At 36.4% G+C, this 23,429-nt stretch overlaps 7 protein-coding genes across 7 annotated transcripts; all 7 read left to right on the plus strand.

Annotated features, from left to right (window-relative positions):
• Positions 1 to 1,488: 1,488 nt before the first annotated feature.
• LOC119727965 (C-type lectin domain family 4 member E-like) lies at positions 1,489 to 5,404 on the plus strand (the record flags this gene model as incomplete). The annotated part of the gene is made up of 3 exons (XM_038200048.1): positions 1,489 to 1,798; positions 1,996 to 2,130; positions 5,304 to 5,404. Coding segments are annotated over 3 exons (546 nt in total), but the record flags the coding sequence as incomplete, so codon positions are not given.
• Positions 5,405 to 7,009: 1,605 nt separating this feature from the next.
• Positions 7,010 to 8,129, plus strand: LOC119727080 (lactose-binding lectin l-2-like). The gene is made up of 2 exons (XM_038198947.1): positions 7,010 to 7,419; positions 7,613 to 8,129. The coding sequence occupies exons 1-2, from the start codon at positions 7,119 to 7,121 to the stop codon at positions 7,801 to 7,803; spliced, it is 492 nt and encodes a 163-aa protein (XP_038054875.1). The 5' UTR covers positions 7,010 to 7,118; the 3' UTR covers positions 7,804 to 8,129.
• Positions 8,130 to 9,991: 1,862 nt separating this feature from the next.
• On the plus strand, positions 9,992 to 10,730 carry LOC119729393 (perlucin-like protein). Its single transcript, XM_038202015.1, has 2 exons — positions 9,992 to 10,289; positions 10,546 to 10,730. The coding sequence occupies exons 1-2, from the start codon at positions 9,992 to 9,994 to the stop codon at positions 10,728 to 10,730; spliced, it is 483 nt and encodes a 160-aa protein (XP_038057943.1).
• A 1,941-nt stretch (positions 10,731 to 12,671) lies between these two features.
• LOC119727966 (lactose-binding lectin l-2-like) lies at positions 12,672 to 14,662 on the plus strand. Its single transcript, XM_038200049.1, has 3 exons — positions 12,672 to 12,975; positions 13,175 to 13,405; positions 14,658 to 14,662. Exons 1-3 carry the CDS (start codon positions 12,675 to 12,677, stop codon positions 14,660 to 14,662), a joined length of 537 nt encoding a protein of 178 aa, XP_038055977.1. The 5' UTR covers positions 12,672 to 12,674.
• A 10-nt stretch (positions 14,663 to 14,672) lies between these two features.
• On the plus strand, positions 14,673 to 15,479 carry LOC119727264 (C-type lectin domain family 6 member A-like). The gene is made up of 2 exons (XM_038199123.1): positions 14,673 to 15,095; positions 15,298 to 15,479. Exons 1-2 carry the CDS (start codon positions 14,798 to 14,800, stop codon positions 15,477 to 15,479), a joined length of 480 nt encoding a protein of 159 aa, XP_038055051.1. The 5' UTR covers positions 14,673 to 14,797.
• Positions 15,480 to 17,384: 1,905 nt separating this feature from the next.
• LOC119727454 (lactose-binding lectin l-2-like) lies at positions 17,385 to 18,094 on the plus strand. Its single transcript, XM_038199336.1, has 2 exons — positions 17,385 to 17,688; positions 17,889 to 18,094. Exons 1-2 carry the CDS (start codon positions 17,388 to 17,390, stop codon positions 18,071 to 18,073), a joined length of 486 nt encoding a protein of 161 aa, XP_038055264.1. The 5' UTR covers positions 17,385 to 17,387; the 3' UTR covers positions 18,074 to 18,094.
• Positions 18,095 to 19,800: 1,706 nt separating this feature from the next.
• On the plus strand, positions 19,801 to 22,875 carry LOC119727242 (lactose-binding lectin l-2-like). Its single transcript, XM_038199106.1, has 2 exons — positions 19,801 to 20,098; positions 22,691 to 22,875. The coding sequence occupies exons 1-2, from the start codon at positions 19,801 to 19,803 to the stop codon at positions 22,873 to 22,875; spliced, it is 483 nt and encodes a 160-aa protein (XP_038055034.1).
• The last annotated feature ends 554 nt before the right edge of the window (positions 22,876 to 23,429 follow it).

Below are 23,429 nucleotides of genomic sequence, written 5' to 3' on the forward strand. Positions count from 1 at the left end.
GAATTGTGGGCATGTTGCGGTCCTAAATGTTCTTTTTTTTAATGATTCATTGCTATTTCAGTGCAAGACAGTAAACCGATGAGCAAACTTTTTCTCACAATGTTTCAGTACGCAAAAACTGTTTGAACAGAAAACCCCTAAACTGAAAAGTGTCTTCCTGAAATGACATTACACAAACAGTGCCTAATGTTTAAAGAAGGGTCCTTTTCAATAAAATAACAATATAAGAATGTCAAACAGTTTTCATGCATTTCTAAGATGTAAAAAGTTGCACAAACATGTTCCCATGTAACATTCATCTCATGATCTCATTATATGGCAATACAAATTTTGATTTCAAATCAAAAAGTAAAACTCACAAAGTTAGTTATTTATTTAATCATAATATTAAAGGTAACATGTAGAATGTAAAAATTGTACAGTCTAAACCACTGTGAAATTTTGGGCAACAATTTGTTTTTTAAAAATAGCTATGTTAATGGTAGTCGTTATAGAATACTTGAGAATATAGAATAATTTTGATGTGGAATTAACTCGTATTTTACTATTTATTTATCTTTCTTTCAATTTCAGAGATTTCACATTTTCATTTTAGTTCCTCACTTTCAATTTACATTGTTGCCTGGGCACTACGAGCCAATGTATCAATTGGCCACACAGATTTTTGCTTTCAAAATGTAAATGTAGCATTTGTTCGTTAAGGAAGCTGACTGGCAAAAATTAATAACTTCTCCACTCCAAAAAACGGGGGCAATATTCATTAGGGCTATCTGACTTGGTTTGACAGGAATTGTGATAGTTCAAAACTTGTTGGGTTCTGCAAGGTTCCAAGGCAAAATCGGGACTACAAGTTTATTTCGGTCCAAAACTCAAAACAAAACTAGGGGGAAAAAATAACTTTCATCAGACATTATTCTAGATTTCAAAGTATGTTCCTGGAAATAAGGTTGACTTGAGCCGCTAACTACCCATATTTCTATTTGTGTATAGCACTGTGAATGCATGGACACCTTTATGATGTTTTTTGCTAGAATCCAAAAACAAATTTGGCATTTTCTGATGAATCTTCTCAATGCAGAACCGGTACCTTGTATATCCAACCATGAGCATAAGCTTTCATCCGTGAAGCCATTTTTGAATTGTTTACATTACTTGTTGATTAATTTATTATATTTATTCATCGACTCATTTTGTGTTTGGTATTTTTAGCAATATTGAAATAAATGTATGAATAAATGAATACAACAGATTTTATGGACCGATGCTTGTAGTCATAGAAATCGTGGTAACCATGGCAATTCAAGTAAACAAGCATCAGAAATGTGTTATAAAGGCACACAGCAAAGACTTGCTAACATATCCAATTGAACAATTCTCTTTGTGTCAATTGGGGCAGAATAAATTTACGGCATCGTCAAGCGCACTACTACAATAAAGGATTGATGACAAAATCACCCTTCATTTCACCACTGGGAACCAATCTGGTGACATCTGAAAATGATGTTGCCAAAACGTCTCATCGTTGGCTTGATAAGCCTTTGTCTTATGATCAGATGCACTGGTGGTACTGAGAGAAGTGGGGCCTCCATTAGAGGGGCGTGTCCTCCTGCTTGGAGCCAGTGGGGTAACAAATGCTACCAAAAACACAGCGAAAATCTACCATGGGCTGAGGCAAACCAGGAGTGCATCAAGATGGGAAGTGTCTTGGTCATGCCACAGTCTCAGGAGGAAACTGAGTTCCTTCTGAAGAACCTGGCCCCCTTCTTTCGGATCAACTGTAATGATCTTCAAGTTGAAGGTTTGTCAACTTATATTGCTTTAACAATGAATAAATTCTATTTTCCAAGACATTCATATGAAACCGTTTTTTTTTAATTCTGGAAAGGAAAGTCATTTCATTATTAACATTTCAAACTTCAAACAAACATGGTTCTCACGTCTTCAATTCCAACCAAATAAAACCACACATTAACATTCTCTTTGTGTGTGTGTCAGGTACATGGGTGTGTCAAGATGGCACTACTGATGTGGAGTACAGAAACTGGAGGCTGGAGACCGGTGAACCTAATAATGGCGCGGGAGGAGAGGATTGTGCAGTGACAGACAAAACTGGTTGGAATGATGTATCATGTGAGTTTCATGCTCCCACTATCTGCAAACGGTCTGCACCACAACTGCACTTTTAAATGGCAACAAAAAGACTCACTCCTCACAAAAAGTAAAGCTCAGAAACCAACTTAATTAATTAAATAAAAAAATTGAAGGAAATCATGTAGAAAGCATTGTGAATAGGCAATTGAACTCTTTGAACCATCGTAGCTTTTGGACAAAAAATTGGAAAAAACTGTTTCATTGATGGTAGTCCTTAGAAAATACTTAAGAAACAAAATGTGGAAACAATTGTTTTTTATTTGTTTATTTATCTTTGTTCATTTTCACAGATTATCAATTTAGTTCCTCATTTTCCATGTCCAGTGTTGCCTGGACAACCAATGTATCAATTGGCCACACATATTTTTGCTTTTAAATTTGACTTTAATTTTGAATTCATGTATTTCCTTTCCAAGCTTTGAGAGATCACACTGGTCACATAGTATTTATCACAAAAAATCAAACATAAAATGGATTATGTACAATGTAGTTGATGAAGTGTAATGAATAATTAATCAATTAAATCATTGGGGGCAATTGGATATGTGGTAGCCATGCAACAAACGGTAAATACAATATGCAAAATCTGATGCTGCAGTACTTAGTCCAAGGGTACAAAATACTACAAGTCAAATATCTTTGCTTGTGGAGCCATGTTTTTCTGAGTTAATAGAATAATTCTTTCAATCCTTTGTCTCACTTTTAATTTCAGCCAAATCAGTATACTGTGAGTGTTATGATGTACCTTGGTAGTATGAACCTACCGGTTGTCTTGGTCCAAAACCAGATTTGGATTTTTATTTCCCGTATAGTACAGACCGTCCGTGACAAGCGAGGTCAATACCAACAAGATGAATCAAATCCAGTCTTTGCAATATTGGCAGCGCTACCCAGGGCATTCCGATCATACCTCATGCACGCTGTATTCAAGTTTAATGCATGCGTGTGAGGTATGCTTGGCATTTCCTGGGAAGCGCTGCCAATATTTCGAGGACAGGATTAGATTCATGTTGTTGATAGAGACCTCCACCGCTGCCGCAACTTAACCGCGTTTGTCACGGGACTGGCTGCAAAATAAGGGAATAAAAATTCCACATCAGTCTCGGATCAAGACTAGTATGAACCTAATCCATAAAGATGAGTACCATGATTTAATACACATGTTTTTTAGATTACCAACTGAATTGTCACACTGAATTGTTGTTAACATTTTCAATCTAATTTAGACTCACATTGTTGAAAAATAACAAGTTCTATTGTACAAAGCCATACATTTGCAGTTAAATAATAGGCATCTTTAACAATGCATCATTTCATTGTTTGACTAATATCTATTTTTGGTGGAGTTGATCATTTGTGTAGGTGATGTGACTAAATGACAACATAATTTATACTCAATTGTTAACACAGTTTCAGCTGAACTGCCAACAGTTTTTCTCTGTTGTCTTTGCTTTATTTGTGGTTAATAAAGACTGAGATGAAATCTCTTGCACTGGTACAATGCTTTATGAGGAGCTGTGCATCGTCCATGAGTTTGTGGCCTAAACTCTGGATTAAAATACATCTTCCGATTATTGGCATTGATGACTGAAGGATGGGGTTGATTGATTGATTGCGGTTGATGCGGTTGGTGTTGAATTGTTCAAGGGTATTTGCTTGTGCATGTACTGTTGATCTTACTATTGGTAGTATGTCGGTGGTACGAGAACTGGTGAGGTCTTCTATTGCATCTTGTTTGTACCATGAGGGTATACATAACTTACAGGAGCTCCAAAACTTTACAATACATTAATAAAATATAATTTGTAGAGAGGTAAATGTAGCACTTGATTGTTGAGGGGGCTGAAGGCCAAAAGTTATAAACTTATCCATTCCAAAAAAGGGGGCATATTCATTAGGGCTATCTGACTTGGTTTGACAGGAATTGTGATTAGTTCAAAACTTGTTAAGTTCTGCAAGGTTCCAAGGCAAAATCGGTACTACAAGTTTATTTCGGTCCAAAACTCAAAACAAAACTAGGGAAAAAAGAGTTAACTTTCATCAGACATTATTCTGGATTTCAAAGCATGTTCCTAGAAATAAGGTTGACTTGATCGAGCCGCAAACTACCCATATTTCTATTTGTGTATAGCACTGTGAATGCATGGACACCTTTATGATGTTTTTTGGTAGAATCCAAAAACAAATTTGGCATTTTCTGATGAATCTACTCAATGCAGAACCGGTACCTTGTATATATTCCAACCATGAGCATAAGTTTTCATCCGTGAAGCCATTTTTGAATTGTTTACGTTACTTGTTGATTAATTTATTATATTTATTCATCGACTCATTTTGTGTTTGGTATTTTCAGCAATATTGAAATAAATGTATGAATAAATGAATGCAACAGATTTTATGGACCGATGCTTGTAGTCATAGAAATCGTGGTAGCCATGGCAATTCAAGTAAACAAGCATCAGAAATGTGTTATAAAGGCACACAGCAAAGGCTTGCTAACATATCCAATTGAAAAATTCTCTTTGCGTCCATTGGGGCAGAACAAATTTACGGCATCGTCAAGCGCACTACTACAATAAAGGATTATTGACAAAATCACCCTTCATTTCACCACTGGGAACCAATCTGATGACATCTGAAAATGATGTTGCCAAAACATCTTATCGTTGGCTTGATTAGCCTTTGTCTTATGATCAGATGCACTGGTGGTACTGAGAGGTGTGGGGCCTCCATTAGAGGGGCGTGTCCTCCTGCTTGGAACCAGTGGGGTGACAAATGCTACAAGCAACTCAGCGGGAAACAACCATGGGCTGGGGCAAAACAGGAGTGCATCAAGATGGGAAGTGCCTTGGTCATGCCACAGTCTCAGGAGGAAACTGACTTCCTTCAGAAGAACATGATCGACAAGTTTTGGATCGACTGTAATGATCTTCAAGTTGAAGGTTTGTCAACTTATATTTCTTAAACACTGACTGAATTCTATTTCCAAGTTGTTCACAAGAAACAATCTTTCGTTCCTTTTGGAAGGGAAAGTAATGTCATTATCAACATTTCAAACTTCAAAACAAACATGCTTCTCAATTCTTTAAGCTCAAAGTAAAATTCAATCCAAATAAAACCACTCATAAGCATTCTCTGTGTGTGTGTGTCAGGTACATGGGTGCGTCAAGATGGCACTACTGATGTGGAGTTCAGAAACTGGAGGAAGGAGCCTGCTGAACCTAATAATTTCGGGGAGGAGAAGATTGTGTAGTAGCAAAAGAGGCTGGTTGGAATGCCGCACCATGTGAGACTCATGTTCCCACTAACTGCAAACGACCTGCACCACAGCTGCACCTATAAAGGGCCCATGTAATGGGCCCTTTATAGTCGTATATACCATGTAAAGGTAATAAGCAAAGGTTTGATATCACTTCAGGCAGAAACCTCCAATTTATAGCTATTTCAACACAAAAAGAATTGCGGACATTTTGCGGTCGTAAATGTTCTTTTCTCTGGTGATTCGTTGCTATTTCAGTACAAGATGGTAAGCAGATGAGCAAAGTTTTCTTACAAATGTTTCAGTATGCAAAAATGTTTGGGTCACAATTTGAACAGAAAACCCCTAAACTGAACAGTGTTTTTCCTGAAATGACATTACACGAACAGTGCCTAATGTTTAAGAAGGTTCTTTTTCAATAAAATAACAATATAAGAATGTCAAACAGTTTTCATGCATTTCTAAGATGTAAAAAGTTGCACGAACATAGTCCCGTGTCAAATTCATCTCATGGTTTCTTTGAAATGGCAATAAAAAATCTGATTTCTAATCAAAAATTTAAACACACAACGTTATTTATTTAATTAATTAAATAAATATTAAAGGTACCATGTAGAATGTAAATTGTACAGTTTAAACCACTGTAAAGTATTGGGCAAAAATTAGGTTTTCTTTAAATAGCTACGGTGATGGTAGTCCTTATAGAACACTTGAGAATATAGAATAATTTTGCTGTGGAATTAACTCTGATTTTACTATGTATTTATCTTTCTTTCAATTTCAGAGTTTTTCAATTTTTATTTTAGTTCTTCATTTTCAATTTACATTGTTGCCAGGGCAATACAAGCCAATGTATCAAATGGCCACACAGATTGTTGCTTTCAAAATTTAAATGTAGCATTTGTTTGTTAAGGAAGCTGACTGGCAAAAATTAATAACTTCTCCACTCCAAAACAGGGGCAATATTCATTAGGGCTATCTGACTTGCTTTGACAGGAATTGTGATTAGTTCAAAACTTGTTGGGTTCTGCAAGGTTCCAAGGCAAAATCGGGACTACAAGTTTATTTCGGTCTAAAACTCAAAACAATAATAGGGGAAAAAAATAACTTTCATCAGATATTATTCTAGATTTCAAAGTATGTTCCTGGAAATAAGGTTGACTTGAGCCGCAAACTACCCATATTTCTATTTGTGTATAGCACTGTGAATGCATGGACACCTTTATGAGGTTTTTTGCTAGAATCCAAAAACAAATTTGGCATTTTCTGATGAATCTTCTCAATGCAGAACCGGTACCTTGTATATTCCAACCATGAGCATAAGCTTTCATCCGTGAAGCCATTTTTGAATTGTTTACATTACTTGTTGATTAATTTATTATATTTATTCATCGACTCATTTTGTGTTTGGTATTTTTAGCAATATTGAAATAAATGTATGAATAAATGAATACAACAGATTTTATGTACCGATGCTTGTAGTCATAGAAATCGTGGTAACCATGGCAATTCAAGTAAACAAGCATCAGAAATGTGTTATAAAGGCACACAGCAAAGGCTTGCTAACATATCCAATTGAACAATTCTCTTTGTGTCAATTGGGGCAGAATAAATTTACGGCATCGTCAAGCGCACTACTACAATAAAGGATTGATGACAAAATCACCCTTCATTTCACCACTGGGAACCAATCTGGTGACATCTGAAAATGATGTTGCCAAAACGTCTCATCGTTGGCTTGATAAGCCTTTGTCTTATGATCAGATGCACTGGTGGTACTGAGAGGTGTGGGGCCTCCATTAGAGGGGCGTGTCCTCCTGCTTGGAGCCAGTGGGGTAACAAATGCTACCAAAAACACAGCGAAAATCTACCATGGGCTGAGGCAAACCAGGAGTGCATCAAAATGGGAAGTGTCTTGGTCATGCCACAGTCTCAGGAGGAAACTGAGTTCCTTCTGAAGAACCTGGCCCCCTTCTTTCGGATCAACTGTAATGATCTTCAAGTTGAAGGTTTGTCAACTTATATTGCTTTAACAATGAATAAATTCTATTTTCCAAGACATTCATATGAAACCGTTTTTTTTTAATTCTGGAAAGGAAAGTCATTTCATTATTAACATTTCAAACTTCATACAAACATGGTTTTCACGTCTTCAATTCCAACCAAATAAAACCAGACATTAATATTCTGTGTGTGTGTCAGGTACATGGGTGTGTCAAGATGGCACTACTGATGTGGAGTACAGAAACTGGAGGGTGGAGCCTGCGGAACCTAATAATGGCGCGGGAGGAGAGGATTGTGCAGTAGCAGACGAAACTGGTTGGAATGATGTATCATGTGAGTTTCATGCTCCCACTATCTGCAAACGGCCTGCACCACAACTGCACTTTTAAATGGCAACAAAAAGACTCACTCCTCACAAAAAGTAAAGCTCACAAACCTACTTAATTAAGTAAATAAAAAAATTGAAGGAAATCATGTAGAAAGCATTGTGAATAGGCAATTGAACTCTTTGAACCATCGTAGCTTTAGGACAAAAAAAATGGAAAAAATGGTTTCGTTGATGGTAGTCCTTATAAAATACTTGAGAAAAGAAATGTGGAAACAATTGTTCGTTATTGATTGATAAATATCTTTGTTCATTTTCACAGATTTTCAATTTAGTTCCTCATTTTCAATGTTCAGTGTTGCCTGGGCAACAAATGTATCAATTGGCCACACAGATTTTTGCTTTGAAATTTGAATTTAATTTTGAATTCATTTGTTTTCTTTTCCAAGCTTTGAGAGATCACACTGATCACATAATATTTATCACAAAAAAATCAAACATAAAATGGATTATGTACAATGTAGTTGATGAAGTGTTCTGAATAATTAATCAATTAAATCATTGGGGGCAATTGGATATTTGGTAGCAATGCAACAAACGGTTAACATAACAATATGCAAAATCTGATGCTGCAGTACTTAGTCCAAGGGTACAAAATACTACAAGTCAAATATCTTTGCTTGTGGAGCCATGTTTTTCTGAGTTAGTAGAATAATTCTTTCAATTCTTTATCTCACTTTTAATTTCAGCCAAATCAGTATACTGTGAGTGTTACATGTACCTTGATAGTATGAACCTACCGGTCGTCTTGGTACAAAACCAGACTTGGATTTTTATTCGCCGTATAGTACAGCCCGTCCGTGACAAGCAAGGTCAATACCAACAAGATGAATCAAATCCAGTCTTTGCAATATTGGCAGCGCTACCCAGGGCATTCCGACCATACCGCATGCACGCTGTATTCAAGCTAATGCATGCATGTGAGGTATGCTCGGAATACCCTGGGTAGCGCTGCCAATATTTTCAAGACTGGATTTGATTCATGTTGTTGATAGAGACCTCCACCACTGCCGCAACTTAACCGCGTTGTCACGGGACTGGCTGCAAAATAAGGGAATAAAAAAACCACCTCAGTCTTGGATCAAGACTAGTATGAACCTAATCCATGAAGATGGGTACCATGATTTAATACACATGTTTTTTTTAGATTACCAACTGAATTGTCACACTGTATTGTTGTTAACATTTTCAATCTAATTTAGACTCAAATTGTTGAAAAATAACAAGTTCTATTGTACAAAGCTATACTTTTTCAGTTAAATATAAGACATATATAATAACGCATAATTCCTTTTTTGACTAATGTCCATTTTTAGTGCAGTTGATCATTTGTGTAGGCTTTGTGACTTTTAAATGCACAACTTTTATTTTTGCTGAAATTCACAGCATATTTGTACTAAACAGTTGTTCTTTTTGCTCGATGTTGTCTTTGCTCTATTTGTGGTTAATAAAGTCGGAGATGAAACTCTTGCACTGGTACAATGCTTCATGAGGAGTTGTGCGTCGCCCGTGAGTTTTGGGCCTAAACTTTGGATTAAAATACATCTCCAGATTATTGGCATTGATGACTGAGGGAGGCGGTTTATTCATGTTGAATTGTTGATGGATAAATGCTTGGACTGTAGATCTTACTATTGGTAGTATGTCGGTGGTATGAGAACTGGCAAGGCCTTCTATGTGATCTTGTTTGTATCATGAGGGTATACAGGAACTTACAGGAGCTCTATAACTTCACAACATACCACTGAGATATTCAGCATTTAAAATATATTTGTATGAATTTTGAGGGTAGAATCCAATGACAAATTTGGCATTTTCTGATGCCTCAGCAAAATGCAATAAATATACCTTGCATATTCCAACCATGCATCTAAGCTTTTATTCATAAAGCAATACAAGAGATTGTTATGGAGCAATAAAATCAGCCTTCTCTTTCTAACAAGCCACTAATTGTAAAAGGACTCGTTATGCAGGTGAAATTGTGGTAACCATGGCAATACAAGTAAACAAGTATCAGATACGTGTTCCAAAGGCATATTGCTAATGTGTCCCATTGAATAAACCATTATCTTTGTGTGCATTGAGGCAGAATACATTTACAGCATCGTCAAGGGCACTACTATAATAAAGGATAGAAGACAATAATACCCTTCATTTCACCACTGGGAACCAGTCTGGTAACATCTGAAAAGATGTTGCCAAAACGTCTCATCGTTGGCTTGATAAGCCTTTGTCTTATGATCAGATGCACTGGTGGTAATGAGAGGTGTGGGGCCTCCATTAGAGGGGCGTGTCCTCCTGCTTGGAGCCAGTGGGGTGACAAATGCTACAAGAAACTCAGCAAGAATCTACCATGGGCTGAGGCAAAACAGGAGTGCATCAAGATGGGCAGTGTCTTGGTCATGCCACAGTCTCAGGAGGAAACTGACTTCCTTCTGAAGAACGTGCACCACTGGTTCTGGATCAACTGCAATGATCTTCAAGTTGAAGGTTTGTCAAAATAGAACGCCTCAAAATTGCACGAGTTCTATTTCAATTTGTTAATGTGAAGGTTTGTCAACTGATTGTGTTTGAACAATTTCCAAGTTATTGATAGGAAATAATGTTTCTTTTCCTTTGGAAAGAGAGGTAATTTCAGTAAGTATTTCAAACTTTGAACAAACATGATTCTCAATCCTTAAAGCTTCACAGTAAAATTGAAGCCAAAATGAACTTGATACATGTATTTATATTCTCTGTGTGTTAGGTACATGGGTGTGTCAAGATGGCACTACTGACGTGAAGTACAGAAACTGGGGTAATTGGCAACCTAGCAATGGTATCAGAGAGGATTGTGGGGCAATGAGAGATAGCGGTGACTGGAATGATGTACCATGTGAGAATCTCGCTCCTGTGATCTGCCAACGACCAGCACCACAGCTGTACTTTTAAGTAACATCAAACAGCTGGTTGCTAATCAAATTCAACAACCCTCCCCCCAAAAAAATAAAGAATGGAATCATATAGACAGTATTGCAAATATGCACTCGATTGATGGAACCATTTGGACAATGATGATTTTGGGGTATACAATTTGAGAAGATAAAAACACTTTAACAATATAATTATAATAATAAAATGCTGCTGCATATGGTACTTCTCATAGAATACATGTATCTTTGTAAGTTGTGCTCTTTGGAAAATAGTTTCACTTTTTTCTGAATGTTTCATTCACAGAAACCGTTGTGAAAATATGCAATTTAACCACTTTGACAATTACAAAGTTTGGGCACACAATTTGAGATGATGAAAAAAACAAGTCATTTTTTAAAAAAATCTTGTTGAAAGTCCTCACAGAAAACATTGTATGAGTGTATCGTTTTAAATTTGTCCTTGTGGAAAATATCATTATTATATATGTTTATTTCTTTTAGTTTCAGAACTTTTCAATTTTTGTTTCCTTCTATAAGATAATCCCAAATGAACAAGTAACAATTTCGATGCTGCAGTATTTAGTCAAGTTATATACTGAGTCTTTTATATATCTTTGATTGTGCAACACCCTTTTCTGAGTAGAGTATCTGTTTTCGTTAATTTCACAGATTTCTGTTTTTATCAAGACTTTTTCTCACTTTAATTTTAAAACCGGATCAGTTCTGCTACAGTGTTAACTTTGTAACATGAACCTCAAACAAACAGAACAAATGTTTAAAAATACCTTATGCACCACCAAATACAACATTATATTAACGCCAAGTTGTGCACTAATTCTGTGGTATAGAAATTACAGTTCTTGTTTAAACATCTGTAATACTTTTACACATTGTAATTGTGGATAACCAATAAAACATTTGCAACTTCAGACAACGATTAAGCATCAGCACGCACTGATTCCGGAAGTATTAACAAATCCCACAAATGTTCCTTTTTTTAGGGGGGGTTGGGTTTAGAAAACAAATTTGCTTGAATACGCCTATGGTCACATACGTTGTTGAAAATGTCCTTCGCCATCATTTTGTATTGGTGGGCAAACTTACACAAAATGACAAAATATAACGGAAGAAGCATACCCAATTTCATCCAAATTTGGCGTGCAGGTGTTGAAGTGTAGATCACGTGACTTCCCCTCTAGAATTACTGGCGTTTTGTCTATGTACAATTTAAACACTAAACATGCGCAACGTTTGTGCTGTCTGGCTTGTGGCATTGAAGTCACTCAAGAAATCTGAAACCTTTTAAATTTGGTCAACCACTTGATTAGCTTCTCAGCGCAGTAATGACATGTCACACACAAAGAAAGAAGCAGTAATTAGCGACCCAGTTTGAAGCAGGCTTCATAACGGTGAGTCAATCTTCATTAACTCATACAACAAGTTTAAGATGAAATGCCTTGACTGATACAACGCACTAAAGACTAGCTGCACACCATCAATTAAAACTCCAAGTGAAGGGCGAGTGTCAAATTTCAACGAAATACTAACAACCCGAAGCAATCTAGTGAGATCACTGCTGAAATCATCTACCAGTCAGTAACTCAGCCAGTCACTTGATACAAAGTAGAAAATAACGACCCAGCAAAAGATGTGGAGCATCTGTGACAAAATTGCAGAAGCTTCATAAGAGTGAGTCCATCTTCATTAACCGAAACAACAAATCTCTGTTGAAGTCTGTTGGCCGATACAATGCATTGAAGATGAGTTGGGTCAAGCCAATATATAGCTTGACACATTTATTCAAAAGACTCAACTTGAAGGGCAGGTTTAATATTGGAAGAAAATATTGACGGTAGCTCTTGATGAGCATAATAGCTCCGGCAATAATAGGGTACAAACAGTAGCTGACAGTGAGAGCGTAGCTTCATATCTACACTGAGCACTAGTGAGGTAACATCTTGAAATGATGTTGCCAAAACGTCTCATCGTTGGCTTGATAAGCCTTCGTCTTATGATCAGATGTACTGGTGGTAATGAGAGGTGTGGTGCCTCCATTAGAGGGGCGTGTCCTCCTGCTTGGAGCCAGTGGGGTGACACATGCTACAAGCAACTCAGCGAGAATCTACCATGGGCTGAGGCAAAACAAGAGTGCATCAAGATGGGAAGTGTCTTGGTCATGCCACAGTCTCAGGAAGAAACTGAGTTCCTTCTCAAGAACCTGATCGACTACTTTTGGATCAACTGTAGTGATCAGCAAGTTGAAGGTTTGTCAACTAATGAATGAATAAATTCAATTTTCCAAGTTTTTCATAGGAAACAATTTTTTTCTCCTTTTGGAAAGGAAAGAAATGACATTGTTAAGATTTCAAACTTCAAACAAAAATGGTTCTCATTTCTTACAGCTTCACAGTAAACTTCTAACCAAATAACTAAAACCAGACATTAATATTCTCTGTGTGCCAGGTGCATGGGTGTGTCAAGATGGCACTACTGATGTGGAGTACAGAAACTGGAGGGATGGTGAACCTAGTAATGGCTGGGGAAAGGAAGATTGTGCAGCAGCGGGAGAATCTGGTTGGAATGACGTTCCATGTGACGATCTCTCTCCTGTTATCTGCCAACGACCAGCACCACAGCTGCACTTTAAAGTGTCGACAAAAACACTGACTGCTCATCAAGAAATAAGTACACTGAGTAATTTCTTTTCTTTGATTGTAAATTATATCACTCAAAAAAGCAAGGTATCATGTAGACAGTACTGTGAATATGCATCTGAACAATTTAAGGCAATCGTACATTTTGGGCAAACAATTTTAGAAGATGAAAAACAATTTTAAAATATAATAATGAAAAAGATTGCTGAGGCATGAGGTACTCCGTATAGAATACTTAGTTCTAAACTAATGTCTTTTTGTAATTTGCGCTTGTTGGAAAATAGTTACACTTATCTGTATTTTTCATTCACAAAAATTGTGTTGTCAACATATGCAACTGAACCACTTAGACAATCACAAAATTTGGGCAAACAATTCGACATAATGAAAAAAAAGGAACTTTTTTGTTTTAATAGTAGTCCTCATAGAATACATTGCGTGAATGTATCCATTTCAATTTGTGCTTGCGGAAATATTTTTAATTACAACTTTATTTCGTTCAGTTTTAGAACTTTTCAATTTTCTTTTCCGTTTGTAAAATAGGCCTAATCTCAATCTAGTTTTTAATCAAAACAAGCTTAGGACCTGGCCACCAGTTTACAACCGGCCAGCAGATTTTCTTTATTCCAATTTCATTAATATCTTTCAGCCAAAAATTCAAATCAAGTCAAAAAATCACAAATTTTCAACGATTTTGTTCAACATTTACTTCATGTTTTGTGAAAACACCCCTCTGACACGTTATGGCTGTTTAAATTTCACATTAATCGACATGTCGAAAAGAGAAACTACTGAGAAAAAAAGGCCTTTAAAGTATTGACTTTTGTATTTGTGAAAAGGAAAGATACCAATTGTTTTTCCTAAAAAAAACCCTTTTATTCCACGATGTTTATGTTTTTCTCTAAATTACGTGTAGTTCACATATCAAAGATTACAAATATCAATAAAGGTGCACAAACAAAGTTCATTCCCATTTGATTTTTGTATTTTCTTCCACTAAGGCATGTGCAAAGTTCCGTCTCATTTTGCCAGAATGCCTCACATATAAAACTAGAAAAGCTATCGGCTACTTTGACTGATCAGGTCTGAGATGCAATATCTTACCAACGCTGCTTTGTAAGGAGTTGCACATCATTTATTAGTGTTTGGCCTACAATGGGGATGCATACGTCTCCTACTAGTAATCATGGCAACAGAGGTAAATATACATGAGTTATATGGCTTCCAACTCACAAAGCAGAGTCTTGGAAATATGTCCAATTAGAAATTTCCTTTTGTGTCCGTTTGGTCAGAATAAATAAGGAGACTACATGTGGTTAATGAAAAGAAAATATTTACAGCATCGTCAAGCTCACTACTGCAATCACGGATTGATGAGAGAAAAGAATCTTCATTTCACCACTGGGAACCAGTCTGGTAACATCTGATAAAGATGTTGCCTAAACGGCTCATCGTTGGCTTGATAAGCTATTGTCTTATGATCAGATGCACTGGTGGTAATGAGAGGTGTGGGGCCTCCATTAGAGGGGCGTGTCCTCCTGCTTGGAGCCAGTGGGGTGACAAATGCTACAAGAAACTCAGCGAGAATCTACCATGGGCTGAGGCAAAACAGGAGTGCATCAAGATGGGAAGTGTCTTGGTCATGCCACAGTCTCAGGAGGAAACTGACTTCCTTCAGAAGAACGTGTACTACTGGTTCTGGATCAACTGCAATGATCTTCAAGTTGAAGGTTTGTAAACTTACATTGCTTAAACAATGAAGGAATTCTATTTTCCGAGATTTTCAAAGGAAACAATTTTTCTCTCCTATTGCAAAGAAAGAAATTTTATTATTTACATTTAAAAGTTTAAACATACATACATGATTTTAAATTCTTAAAGCTTGACAGTAAAATTCAAGCCAAATAAAACTATTCTGTGTGTGTTTGTTAGGTGCATGGTTGTGTCAAGATAGCACTACTGATGTTGAGTACAGAAACTGGGGTAAGGGTGAACCTAGCAGCACCAGCGAAGATTGTGCAGTGGTGACAAATAGAGGTGATTGGAATGATGTGTCATGTGACGATCTCTCTCCTGTCATCTGCAAACGACCAGCACCACAGCTGCACTTTTAAGTAACGTCAAACAACTGACTGCTAATCAAATTTAACACCCCTCCCCAAAAATTAAAGAATGAAATCATGTAGAAAGTATTGCAACTATGCAAGTGATTGATAGAACCATTTGAACCATCATGAATTTTGGATATACAATGTGAGAAGATAAAAACACTTAAAAAAATGTTGTTCTCATAGAATACATGTATCTCCGTAATTTGTGCTCTTTGGAAAATAGTTTCACTTTTTTCTGTATTTTTCATTCACAGAAACCGTTGTGAAAATATGCAATTTAACCACTTGAACAATTACAAAGTTTGGGCACACAATTTGAGATGATGAAAAAAACAAGTCATTTTTTTAAAAATCTTGTTGGAAGTCCTCACAGAAAACATTGTATGAGTGTATCGTTTTAAATTTGTCCTTGTGGAAAATATCATTAATTATATGTTTATTTCTTTCAGTTTCAGAACTTTTCAATTTTTGTTTCCTTCGGTAAGATAATCCCAAATGAACGAGTAACAATTTCGATGCTGCAGTATTTAGTCAAGTTATATACTGAGTCTTTTATATATCTTTGATTGTGCAACACCCTTTTCTGAGTAAAGTATCTGTTTTCGTTAATTTCACAGATTTCTGTTTTTATCAAGACTTTTTCTCACTTTAATTTTAAAACCAGATCAGTTCTGCTACAGTGTTAACTTTGTAACATAAACCTCAAACAAACAGAACAAATGTTTAAAAATACCTTATGCACAACCAAATACAACATTATATTAACTTCGTTGTGCACTAATTCTGTGGTATAGAGAAATTACTGTTCTTGTTTAAACATCTGTAATACTATAACACATTGTAATTGTGGATAACCAATTAAAATGTTGCAACTTCAGACAACTAATAAGCATCTGCATGCACTGATTCCGGAAGTATTAACAAATCCCACAAATGTTCCTTTTTTTAGGGGGGGGGGGTGGGTTTAGAAAGCAAATTTGCTTGAATACGCCTATGGTCACATATGTTGTTGAAAATGTCCTTCGCCATCATTTTGTATTGGTGGGCAAACTTACACAAAATGACAAAATATAGCCAAAGAAGCATCAACTTTTCACCAAATTTGGCAAGCAGGTGTTGAAGTGTAGATCACGTGACTTCCACTCTAGAATTGCTGGCGTTATGTCTATGTACAATTTAAACACTAAACATGCACAGCGCTTGTGCTGGCTGGCCTGTGGCATTGAAGTCACTCAAGAAATCTGAAACCTTTTAAATTTGATCAACCACTTGATTAGCTTCTCAGCGTAGTAATGACATGTCACACACAAAGAAAGAAGCAGTCATTAGCGACCCAGTTTGAAGCAGGCTTCATAACGGTGAGTCAATCTTCATTAACTGATACAACAAATCTAAGATGAAATGCCTTGACTGATACAACACACTATAGACTAGCTGCACGCCATCAATCAAAACTCCAATAGAAGGGCGAGTGTCAAATTTCAACGAAATACTAACAACCCAAAGCAATCTAGTGAGATCACTGCTGAAGTCATCTACCAGTCAGTAAGTCAGCCAGTCACTTGATACAAAGTAAAAATTAACGATCCAGCAAAAGAAGTGGAGCGTTTATCACCAATTGCAGAAACTTCATAACAGCGAGTCCATCTTCATAAACTGAAACAACAAATCTCTGATGAAGTCTGTTAGCCGATACAATGCATTGAGGATGAGTTGGGTCAAGCCAATATATAGCTTGACACATTTATTGGAAAGACTCAACTTGAAGGGCAGGTTTGATATTGGAAGAAAATATTGATGGTAGCTCTTGATGAGCATAATAGCCCCGGCAATAATAGGGTACAAACAGTAGCTGACAGTGAGAGCGTAGCTTCATATCTACACTGAGCACTAGTGAGGTAACATCTTGAAATGATGTTGCCAAAACGTCTCATCGTTGGTTTGATAAGCCTTTGTCTTGTGATCAGATGCACTGGTGGTAATGAGAGGTGTGGAGCCTCCATTAGAGAGGCGTGTCCTTCTGCTTGGAGCAAGTGGGGTGACTCATGCTACAAGCAACTCAGCGAGAATCTACCATGGGCTGAGGCAAAACAGGAGTGCATCAAGATGGGAAGTGTCTTGGTCATGCCACAGTCTCAGGAGGAAACTGAGTTCCTTCTCAAGAACCTGATCGACTACTTTTGGATCAACTGTAGTGATCAGCAAGTTGAAGGTTTGTCTACTAATGAATGAATAAATTCAATTTTCCAAGATTTTCATAGGAAACATATTTTTTCTCCTTTTTGGAAAGGAAAGAAATGACATTGTTAAGATTTCAAACTTCAAACAAAAATGGTTCTCATTTCTTACAGCTTCACAGTAAACTTCTAACCAAATAACTAAAACCAGACATTAATATTCTCTGTGTGTCAGGTACATGGGTGTGTCAAGACGGCACTACTGATGTGGAGTACAGAAACTGGAGGGATGGTGAACCTAGTAACGGCTGGGGAAAGGAAGATTGTGCAGCAGCGGGAGAATCTGGTTGGAATGACGTTCCATGTGACGATCTCGCTCCTGTCATCTGCCAACGACCAGCACCACAGCTGCACTTTTAAGTGTCAACAAAAACACTGACTGCTCATCAAAAAATAAGTACGCATAGTAATTTATTTTCGTTTATTGTAAATTATACCCTCAAAAAGCAAGGTATCATGTAGACAGTACTGTGAATATGCAACTGATCAATTTAAGGCAATCGTACATTTTGGGCAAACAATTTTAGAAGATGAAAAACAATTTTAAAATATAGTAATAATAAAGATTGCTGAGGCATGAGGTACTCTGTATAGAATACTTAGTTCTAAACTAATGTCTTTTTGTAATTTGTGCTTGTTGGAAAATAGTTTCACTTATCTGTATTTTTCATTCACGAAAAATGTGTTGTCAACATATGCAACTGAACCACTTAGACAATCACAAATTTTGGGCAAACAATTTTGGAAGATAAAAAAAAAAACAATTTTAAAATAGAATAATAAAAAGATTGTTGATGCATGAGGTACTCCTTATAGAATGCTTAGTTCTAAACATATATAATTTTTAATTTGTGCTTGGTGGAAAATAGTTTCACTTAATTTTCTGTATTTTTATTTCACTGTGAACATATTGTGAATATATCCAATTTAACCACTTGGACAATCACAAAATTTGAGTGCACAGTTTGAGATGATGAAAAAAACAATGCACTTTTGTTTTCAATCCTATTCGTAGTCCTCACAGAATACATGTATGAATGAATCTTTGTTCATTTGAGCGCGTGGAAAATATTTTTAATAACATGTTTATTTCTTTCAGTTTCAGAACTGTTCAGTTTTCGTTTCCTTTTGTAAGATAATCTCAATTTGAAATGTAACAATTCGATGACATGAAATAAATGAAAAGCTGATGCTGCAGTATTTAGTGAAGTTATATATTGAGTCTTATGTTATATCTTTGCTTGTCAAGTACCTTTTTCTGAATTGTTTGTCTGATTCTTTCAATTTCACACATTTTTTTCTTGTCTTTTTCTCACTTTCATTATAACCACATCAGTTCTGTTACAGTGTTTACTTGGTAATATGAACCCAATGCATTCACTGATATAGCTACTAAGGGAATAAATACGTGCTTGGCCGTTTTTAAGCAAGTACGTTCAATACCAGCTAGGGACCTGGTCACCAATTTTGAACGTACTTGTTTGAAACCATCCAAGCAGATATTTATTCCCATTTCATAAATACCTTTTGGTCAAAAAATTATAGGCAAATTTCCAACAATCTTGTTCTACAATTTACTTCATGTTTTGTGAAACATCCCTCTTGTCATGTCTATAGTATGTGCCTCACGCGCGTGGTGCTAAAACAAATTTTTATTGTCATTGATATATCCAAAAAGGAGGCCAAGGTTATAAGTATCATGATCACGTTGTGATCATGATCACGAGGTGCAATTAAATTGACTTGCAATGTCCCACCTTAGTTTAGTAAGCTCTGACAAAGACTTCTGTTTTCCGCTGTCATAGTAACCAACCCCCTTTCAATGTCCATGAACATAGTGAATTTTGTATCAATGGAGTTTTGCGGGCAGAATGAAATTCGCAGCGCAGTTGATCGATTAATTTCACTAGAAATACATGAAGTGTGAATTCTTATTGTATCCACTGGCGCAACATTAATAATGTGAACACTTTAAAATTAACTGCCATACATCTTCCAATGCAGCACTGCAGAAAGACATCTGATGAGAAGGGGGTACGCAATGCGCATTTCACATCCAGGCACCAGTCTGGTAACTCCTGAAAAAGATGTTGCCTAAACAACTCATCATTGGCTTGATAAGCCTTTGTCTTATGATCAGATGCACTGGTGGTAATGAGAGGTGTGAGGCCTCCATTAGAGGGGCGTGTCCTCCTGCTTGGATCCAGTGGGGTGACAAATGCTACAAACAAGGCAGCGAAGATCTACCATGGCTTGAGGCAAAACAGGAGTGCATCCAGATGGGAAGTGTCTTGGTCATGCCACAGTCTCAGGGGGAAACTGACTTCCTTCTGAAGAACCTGATCCACAAGTTTTGGATAAACTGCAACGATCTTCAAGTTGAAGGTTTGTCAACTTATATTTCTTAAACTTTGACTGAATTCTATTTCCAAGTTGTTCACAATCTTTCTTTCCTTTTTGGAAGGGAAAGTAATTTTATTATCAACATTTCAAACTTCAAAACATACATGCTTCTCAATTCTTTAAGCTCAAAGTAAAATTCAATCCAAATAAAACCCTCATTAGCATTCACTGTTGTGTGTTAGGTACATGGGTGTGTCAAGATGGCACTACTGATGTGGAGTACAGAAACTGGAGGGTGGAGCCTGCTGAACCTAATAATTTCGGGGGAGGAGAAGATTGTGCAGTAGCAAAAGAGGCTAGTTGGAATGACGTACCATGTGAGACTCATGTTCCCACTATCTGCAAACGACCTGCACCACAGCTGCACCTATAAAGGGCCCATGCAATGTAATGTTTTTAATGCAATCCTTGAAAATGCACCTTTGTGTCCCACTTAACCTTATTTTGGTCCCTTTTTTGTTTTTATGCTAATGGAAATTTACATATTCATAAGCAAAAGTTTGATGTCATTTCAGGCAGAAACCTCCATTTTATAGCTATTTCAGCTACCAAACGTTACCAGAATTGTGGACATGTTGCGGTCCTAAATGTTCTTTTCTTTGGTGATTCGTCGGCTATTTCAGTTCAAGACAGTAAGCCAATGAGCAAACTTTTGCACAAATATTTCGGTACGCAAAAATGTTTGGGTCACAATCTGAACAGAAAACCCCTAAACTGAACAGTGTCTTCCTGAAATGACATTACAAAAATAGTGCCTAATGTTTAAGAAGGATCCTTTACAATAAAATAACAATATAAGAATGTCAAACAGTTTTCATGCATTTCTAAGATGTAAAAAGTTGCACGAACATGTTCCCGTGTAAAATTCATCTCATGGTCTCTTTAAACTGGCAATAAAAATTTTGATTTCTAATCAAAAACTAAAACTTACAAAGTCAGTTATTTATTTAAATAAATAAATATTAAACGTAACATGTAGAATGTAAAAATTGTACAGTCTGAACCACTGTAAAATGTTTGGCAACAATTTGTTTTTAAAAAATAGCTACGTTGATGGTAGTCCTTATAGAAAACTTGTGAATATAGAATAATTTTGATGTGGAATTAACTCGTATTTTACTATTTATTTATCTTTCTTTCAATTTCAGAGATTTCACATTTTCATTTTAGTTCCCCACTTTCAATTTACATTGTTGCCTGGGCACTACGAGCCAATGTATCAATTGGCCACACAGATTTTTGCTTTCAAAATGTAAATGTAGCATTTGATTGTTAAGGAAGCTGACTGGCAAAAATTATTAACTTCTCCACTCCAAAAAAGGGCAATATTCATTAGGGCTATCTGACTTGATTTGACAGGAATTGTGATAGTTCAAAACTTGTTGGGTTCTGCAAGGTTCCAAGGCAAAATCGGGACTACAAGTTTATTTCGGTCCAAAACTCAAAACAAAACTAGGGAAAAAAATAACTTTCATCAGACATTATTCTAGATTTCAAAGTATGTTCCTGGAAATAAGGTTGACTTGAGCCGCTAACTACCCATATTTCTATTTGTGTATAGCACTGTGAATGCATGGACACCTTTATGATGTTTTTTGGTAGAATCCAAAAACAAATTTGGCATTTTCTGATGAATCTTCTCAATGCAGAACCGGTACCTTGTATATTCCAACCATGAGCATAAGCTTTCATCCGTGAAGTCATTTTTGAATTGTTTACATTACTTGTTGATTAATTTATTATATTTATTCATCGACTCATTTTGTGTTTGGTATTTTCAGCAATATTGAAATAAATGTATGAATAAATAAATACAACAGATTTTATGGACCGATGCTTGTAGTCATAGAAATCGTGGTAACCATGGCAATTCAAGTAAACAAGCATCAGAAATGTGTTATAAAGCACACAGCAAAGGCTTGCTAACATATCCAATTGAAAAATTCTCTTTGTGTCAATTGGGGCAGAATAAATTTACGGCATCGTCAAGCGCACTACTACAATAAAGGATTGATGACAAAATCGCCCTTCATTTCACCACTGGGAACCAGTCTGGTAACATCTGAAAATGATGTTGCCAAAACATCTTATCGTTGGCTTGATAAGCCTTTGTCTTATGATCCGATGCACTCGTGGTAATGAGAGGTGTGGGGCCTCCATTAGAGGGGCGTGTCCTCCTGCTTGGAGCCAGTGGGGTGACACATGCTACAAGAAACTCAGCGGGAAACTACCATGGGCTGAGGCAAAACAGGAGTGCATCAAGATGGGAAGTGTCTTGGTCATGCCACAGTCTCAGGAGGAAACTGAGTTTCTTCAGAACAACATGCACAGCCGGTTTTGGATCAACTGTAGTGATCTTCACGTTGAAGGTTTGTCAACTTATATTGCTAAAACATTGACTGACTTCCATTTCCAAATTGTTTAGAGGAAACAATGTTGCTTTCATTTTGGAAAGCAAGTAATTTCATTATTAAAAGTTTCAAACGTCAAACGTATGATTCTCAATTCTTAAAGCTTTACAGTGAAATTCAAGCCCAATAAAACCTGACATTACATATTATCTGTGTGTGTCAGGTACATGGGTGTGTCAAGATGGCACTACTGATGTGGAGTACAGAAACTGGAAGGAGGGTGAACCTAATAATGGCGGGGGAAGAGAAGATTGTGCAGCAGCGGGAAAATCTGGTTGGAATGATGTTCAATGTGAGGATCTCTCTCCTGTTATCTGCCAACGACCAGCACCACAACTGCACTTTTAAGTGACAACAAACAACCGACTTGTCATAAAAACATAATTCATTTTCTTTTATTGTAAATTACATCCCCCAGAAAAGCAAGGCATCCTATAGACAGTACTGTGAATATGCAATTGAACAAAGTCAATTTGGACACTCGCAAACTTTGGGCAAACACTTTCAGCAAATGAATAACAATTTACAAATGTAATAATCAAACAATTGTTAATGCATGTGGTACTCTTCAGAGGATACTTAGTGCTAAGCATGTATCTTTTCAATGTGTGCTATTTGGAAAATACTTTCACTTTTTGCTCTGCAATTTTTCACAGAGAACAAATGTATGCAATTGAACCACTTGGACAATTACAAAATTTGGGCATACAATTTGAGATGATGAAAAACAATGTTTTAAAAAGATAAAAATATATATGGTGGTGGTCGTCACAGAATACATGTATGAATGTATTTTTTTTTTTATTTGTAATGGTGGAAAATATTTTAATTATATGTTTATTTTATTTAGTTACAGAACTTTTCAATTTTCGTTTCCTGTTCTAAGAATAGTCTCCTTTGGT

This window comes from Patiria miniata, unplaced genomic scaffold (genome assembly GCF_015706575.1).
Source record: "Patiria miniata isolate m_02_andy unplaced genomic scaffold, ASM1570657v1 HiC_scaffold_20, whole genome shotgun sequence".
In the NCBI taxonomy this organism is placed as follows: domain Eukaryota; kingdom Metazoa; phylum Echinodermata; class Asteroidea; order Valvatida; family Asterinidae; genus Patiria; species Patiria miniata.